Here is a 6,860-nt window from a genome sequence, read left to right as displayed (position 1 = left end):
ACCCCACCGAGGCTGCTGCCTCACCCATGGGCCTGCAGAGGGACCGCCCCTGGTTGCTGGATATCAGCCGGGGCACCTTGGACTGCTGGCAATCGTGATGACCCTCCCACCTGGATACCGGCCGCCCTTTCACCTCCCAGGTCTCTGATCTCATTTCCCCCTGCCCTGCATGTCCCCACGCTGGCCTCCCCCACCAGAAAACCAATTCCTTAAGGCGGGGACCTCATTTGGTGTTGTCCTTTGGAGGGCTGGCCCATTTTGTTGGAGTTCATTTGGAGCATTCGGAAGGGTGAGCCCCACAGAGATGGCCCCAAAGGCTCCCGTGCTGCTCTCGGTTGCCCTCGGGAGAACTCATCTTTAAATCGTTGATTCCCCGGGCAGGTGGGCAGGATCCTTGTAAGCCAGGGGCACCGTTCGCACCGCGTGCCCACCGTTTGTCTGTGAAGAAACCGGACCCCCAAGCCAACCAGAGCCTAACAAAAGCAGCAGGCATCGTGGGCCTCACACTACGTCCCCATGTTGTGGAAATGCTGCGTATCCGACTAACGCGTTAGAGTCGGGACGGAACAGTAGGAAAACCAAACGGAATTTTAGTGAGGTCTGACTTAATTATTGCTTTTTAAAAGAAAAACAGAGGTTTGGTTTTTTTCTTTTTTTAAAAAACAAAGGAAGAAAAAGAAAACGGCAGAAAGGGCTGGTGAGTTTTTTTCTGATGGCCAGAAGTGGGAAAATTCAGAAATGGCGGGCACTCAAGGATTGAATGCCCTCATTGTATTGCTCTCGGTGGCAGCGAGAACACAGCTGGTATCGTCTACGTAGGCCAGGCGGGAATAGGAAGCATGAGAATAAACATGGCATCTTCCTAAGTGTCAAACTATGAAACTGCTCAAAACGCTGCGACTGTGACCCATGCAAATTCAATGGAATACTACAAAGACAGCTTCGACTCGGTGCCCGTGTGCTGCTTGTCATAAAAAAGACATTCTCACTCACTGCGCGAGCGGCCAAGCAGCTCTGGAAGAAATGACTGTACACCCACATCCCCCGAGCATTCAGGAATTGTCACACACTCTCACTGGTGAACATACACACTATCTACAAACACACGAGGACACACACACACACACACACATCTTTAGGATTTGTAGCTCACTCCAAGCCTGTACTTAAATCTCTAGCCTCTATCACCCTGAAAAACACTGGCTGTTCAGCAGAAAATAATCACTTACTTCCCCTTTCTCCACTCTTTCTCCTGCCCACCCTCCTCTCTACCTTCATGCCTTTTCTGCTTGCTCTAAAATCACCTGTCGTTCTTCCTACTTCCTCTAAGGCCCACTTTATTATATAAAATATAGTTATAAACACCTTTTGTGTCTTAATATCTATCCCTCTAAGGCAGAGTTTACCCCCCCTTTTTCAATTATTGCCGCTCTAAAAATAACCTTACCATCTTGAACCAAGCTGTCCAGTGAGTACAGATATTATACACGTATATATTCCCCCATCCCATCGTCATAAAAATAGATGTTGCCCACTAAATACAGTTTTCGTATGAAGAAACAGAAGTATGAAAATGTGTTCTCATAAATGGCATATCAGTCAGGACAAGAAGCAGACAAGATCCTAAAGCTAAAATACTCCATTTGGTTTGGCTTTCTCCTCTCCCCCCCCCCCCGACCTCCCAACATAGAATAGATTGTGTGTACAACATGAAGAAGTATTGTCTTAAGAATATGGATTTTATGTATTGCAATCAATAATTGCTCGCAATTAAAGACAAGTGTAAGAGAAATGGAATCATAACTGCCTCTCTTCTGGGCACAGATGGAAAGAAACATCATTCACTTTATGGCTGTTGGGCTGAATGGAATGAACCCCACACTTAGGGTGCTGCATGTGGTGGGTGGGCAGCAGGGGCAAAGAATACCCTACATCCGCTAGACCACCTGGCCTGGGTCCTACTGCTCCCCAAATGGCAGCCCCTACCACACCCGTTCTTCCTCATCGCCCAGTGAGGCTGGTCTCGGTTCTACATGTAGTGACCCTGTTGATGTGCCCGTAACGTCTTCGTCCTTTTTGACCAGCTGTGCACTGGCCCACATCCACAGTTCTTTGACTCACACAAGGAAAATGGGGTCCTTTCTCTTTTGACTCCTGGGTGTCAGAATGTGATGGGTGGGCCTCCCTTTCCCTTTACGCATTTTTCCTCACTTGTATATTACAGCTTCTGGTCTACATAAGGATTGCTGAGTTTGGGTGCACTTTAATAAACTCCATTAAAATGCATCGATCGATTCATTTCTTGGTTTCTTGGCATCCCAAGCACCAAAGAAGCTTCCCGGGGTGAAGGAAGTTTATTCGTTGTCCTCTTCCTCCTGGTTGGCATAGATTCCTGCCTCCCAGCGCAGGGCCAGGGCACTCTTCCTTCGATTCACCCGCGTGGCCTCAAGGACCTGAAGGGAAAGGGAGGGGGAGAAAGATGTCATGAAACACGGATCATGTACCCAAACCAGTTTCCACGGCTGCTGTCCTCCTTTCTCTCTTGACAGCGATACATGTGATAAAAACCCCGAGAAAGCAAACCACGGCCATCGCGTGGATTCGGGTTTCCTAACGGTGCCGTGAGACGGCACAGAGCTGCTCCCTTGGATGCACCACGCCTAAATCTTTAGGGAGCAGACACCAGCCTCGCCGCTCTCCTCAAGAGTGACTGGTGGGTTGGAACTACGGACTAGGTGGTTAACAGCCCAACTCACAACCCGTTCTGCAACCCGGGCTCTTTGGGGATTGCGGCGAGAGGAATGGGACAAAGTCTCTGGGAGTGGTGGGAGGGCGGCGAGCCACGAGGAAAAAGAGGGGGCTCTGGCGGCAGGTTCATCACCTAGCCCAAATTCATTCGCCGCGTCTGACTCAACATCGAGATCGAATTTTCACCAAATGTTCTAGAGGTCTCCTTAAACTAGAACGTACTCGGCCTCGAGTCTCTTAGATGACACAGCAGCTCGCTCTCTCGATGTGCTACCGAGATCGCTGTGCCGTCCCAAGGGACCTCTCGCTGAAGCTGATCATGTGCTGTATCCGGGTCGTCCAGCAGAGTGGCCACTAGTTACCGGTGGCTTGTAAACACCTGAAGGATAGCTAAGCATGCTGCTGAGCAAGGAAACCTTTCGATTAACTCATAGGTCTCTGGTTGACCACCACCCTGAACAGCTTGGTCTCCTCAGAAGCAAGCAGACCAGAGAACCCCAACGTTTGGATCAGGCTGTGGACTTCATCCAGCCAGCTTTGTGAATCCACATAAGCTCTGGTCACACAGAGGTTGCCAACGGCTGCGTGGGCAGAGTGAAGCTGCAGAGAGGCAGTACACTGGTTTTTCTCTTTGAAATTAAGAAGCACATGGCTTCTCAGGTTGTAGGTGCAGGTGATCCGACAACAGAGAGTGGGCCTTTGTTAAACGGATGACCTGCCCAGGGCTTCAATGTCTTGATCTCTGAGGAGCCTTCCCGCTCTTTCTATCGGGGACAGCTGGCCCTGGCAGGGAGCCTATAGGTAGGGTCACATCTGTCCAATGTCTTATGCACTATTAAGCACACCTTGAAACACTTAACTCAGGATCTAAGAAGTGCTAGTCAATCGAACAGAAGCACGCCGCCCGGTTTGGTACGTTCAATACAATGTTTTCCTGGCTACTGCATCCTAGCACAGTCCTGAGGAACAGCGTGGACCGGACCTTGGAGTCCGGAGCTCCATTTCTAGTTGTGTCCCTTTGTTATTCATGGGGCCTCCTGCCTCACGTTGCTTCATCTACAATACGGAGGCAGTCCTGCCCGGCTTTCTCGGACAAGGCTGCAGATGGACTTCGATTGCTACCCTGGTGACTGTAGGAACATAGCGAAGTCACACACACCCTTGCGCCTCACATTCCTTAGATGTAAAATAGGGATAATAATCATTTTAAAAATCGCCCGCCCAGAATTGTCCTGGGGAATGCACGAGACAATGCCTGTGTGCAGGGCAGTTTCGGATGCCCTGCAAAGTTCTCAGTCAATGGGAATGATTTCTCTTCTAAAGCGGTGCTCAAACAATCACCTGGCTGGCAGATTGCAGGGACAAACTTCCACCACCATCACCACCACCACCACCAAAGGAGTTTCTGAAAAACACTATCTGCTCTTTCTCTCATGGCCTTCACCGAGTTATCTGAGGCCTCTTTTTAGTCTCAATCAAGCTGAGAAATTTTTGTTTGCTCCTGTCTTCTAGAACCCATGGCACTATCCAGCTAACAAATAATCCTGGGCTCCTACCAACTGCCTGCAGCTGTGCTTGGTGTTGAGAATAGAATATTCCCTCCCTCGCATGGCTAGTTTCCAAATAATCTAATGGGGGGGATAATATAAATATTTTATTAAAAATCACCAGCAATGCAACTTCGCTATAAAGCTGCCTTTGGATTTGCACTGTTTACCACCTAGGACTGTCTCAGGTGTAAAACCATCTAGCTTACAAGTGCCCTTTGATGATACATAAGCCAAGTCCCCAGGGAAGGTGCGTCACTGTAGACTTGTGCCCTAATGAAATCAGACTGCTCTTTTAGATGTGTGTAAGAAGTATTATTAAATCTAGCACTGATTTTATTACGGTGCCTTAGCTTTAGTTTCTATTAGTTTCTATTCTGAGCCAAAAAAACCACAGCACTTGTCTTGGGTGCATTGATAATAGTCAGTACTTCTGCCCCAGGTTCTATGGGCCAGTTACTGTTAATGATCACTACTGTCCTATGCTGCTCTACATGGGTCATGAAGCGGAGGCACAGGCAGGTTACCTCACATGCCCACGGATCCACAGAAGGTAGAAAGTCCACGTTTGTCCCCAGCACCTGGACTCACTTGGCGTGGAGCCCACTACGCTGCTCGGCCACTTAGTGGCGACCAGTTTCGGGCCTATAGGAAGAGGCACGAGAGACAGGCAGCCAACACTTATCATAGAAATGAACAGGGCTGACCAAGCCCAGCAGCACAGTATGGGAAGGACGGGGTTAAGCGTCTACAGGTTTCCAGTTTCAGTCCAGACTCAGGTCTGGTTCGCCAGAAACCAAGCCCATTACTGTTCACAGCAATTCTGGCTCACGGTGGCTCTGCAGGACAGCGTAGAACTGCCCTGCTGGGTTTCCAAGGTCGCTATGGAAGGAGACTGCCACACCACGCCATCCTCCTCGGGACTGGCTGGTGGGTTAGAACAGCTGACCTTTTAGTTAGCAGCCTAGCACTTAACCCCTGCACACCAGGGGTCCTTGAGGCCGGAGGATGGAATATAAAAATTCTCTCGGAACAAGTCTCTGACAATTTCCCTTTCTAATGTTTAATGAATAAAGTTAGTTGATTGACTATGAATGGCAATCAACATAGACACACTTTGTTTTAGAGCTGTGAAACCAAAGAAAGATTAAAAAAAAAAACCCAGTTATCCTGCTTGTATTTATGTTGATAATTATTGTTTTATCACCCAATCCCTCTTCAACTGGAGATAGACTGGGCCAACATTTAAGATTTATCTTCTTGGAATGTATCTGACTGAGTATTCACTCCTAACTATCCTAACGCAAAGGTGACATTGATTAATATTAATTAGGGGCCTAATTCTCAAATTCTCTCCCCGAGATGAGAAAAGCACAATTATGCTTGGGAGGGTCCATACAATACTATTCTCAATATTCACTTTATACTTGGCAAAAGAAAATTACTGCTGATAGATCTTCAACTCTGATCTGTGGTTAATTGTAATTAATGCTGCTCAGTAGAGTGATTCCAAAGAATCATCTCAGACTAAAGGTTAGCTTAACGGTGATGCTGTGAGGGGTTGCTATGTCGGAGCTCATTGTTGTAGCCGCTGTGTCCATCCACCTTGTGGTAGTTCTTTGCTTCCCTAGCTGACCCTCGAAGCGAATACGAGAATGTAAAAACCCCGCCCAGGAGCTCTGCTCGGAAGTCCACGGAGAGGCCGTGCGTGGTAACCTTCATGGAAGCACTGTTCGTAATTGTAAAAAGATGTGAACAACCCACATCCGCATCCGTGGGAGGCTGACTACACATGATCTGCTCGTTCCATGGGAAACGTGACAACAGTTACAGTAAGGGGGCGAGGAGCACAAGTCTCCACAGGGGCTCATCTGAAAACAATGCAGACATAAGGGAGAGCAGAGGGGACTACGGAGAAATGCCATTCTTCCTATCCGGTTTTAAAACATGCAAAACTACGAGGCTGTTTACCTAGACACACACAGGTGAAGCATAAAAACATGCACAAAAAAACCATGAACCTGAAATTCAAGAGAGTTACCTCTCAGCGGGGAGGGGAGAGGGGGAAGGAGAGTGGGCAGGATGGGGGTGGGGCAGAGAAATGGTGGCTGGGGTCGGTGACACGAGAGGGCTGCAACTTCATTGGGTTGTTGATCTCTTCTATGGCGATGAAGACAATATTATGAAATCATGGACCAAGCTGGAGAGGGGGGCTTTAGTAATTTACGATGTTATATGAAAGGGCTTCTCAAAGTTCGTGGGAAATTCCATGATCTTCCCTAGCAAGTTTCGTGAATTTTTGGAAGCCCCCTCGTATTACATTTCATGCCAGCTTCGCGAAGCTCTTTTGTGGATGGCTGCATTCTTGGAACCTAGGGCAGTGCCTGCCTGGCACATGGTAGGGTCCTATATAAATGGCTAATTGAGCAAATGAAAGTGATTCACTTGACAATTCTGTGTATTTAGGGGTTAAAACGTTAAAAATAAAAATAATATGCTACAAATAAAAAATGTCAAGGAGTCCAAAAAGGAAAAACAATGCTTGGAAACTGATTGTGGTGGCAA

At 48.0% G+C, this 6,860-nt stretch overlaps 1 protein-coding gene across 5 annotated transcripts in view; it reads right to left on the bottom strand.

Moving 5' to 3' along the window:
• Positions 1-1,718: 1,718 nt before the first annotated feature.
• PALM2AKAP2 (PALM2 and AKAP2 fusion) overlaps positions 1,719-6,860 on the bottom strand; it is a 287,817-nt gene continuing 282,675 nt past the window's right edge. For 4 of the 5 annotated variants that reach the window (XM_045296629.1, XM_030887396.2, XM_030887397.2 and 1 more), the window contains one exon: positions 1,719-2,453. In XM_045296629.1, coding sequence (XP_045152564.1) covers positions 2,355-2,453 — 99 coding nt within the window. In that variant the 3' untranslated portion in view covers positions 1,719-2,354. The remainder of the gene's footprint in view (positions 2,454-6,860) is intronic. The other variant, XM_045296628.1, reaches the window with a different exon arrangement.

The sequence above is a fragment of the Echinops telfairi genome, unplaced genomic scaffold (assembly GCF_000313985.2).
Source record: "Echinops telfairi isolate 266 unplaced genomic scaffold, ASM31398v2 ScPeMD7_7410;HRSCAF=8448, whole genome shotgun sequence".
NCBI lineage: Eukaryota > Metazoa > Chordata > Mammalia > Afrosoricida > Tenrecidae > Echinops > Echinops telfairi.
Note: the sequence above shows the minus strand (reverse complement) of the source record. Positions and strands in the feature narration are given on the sequence as shown.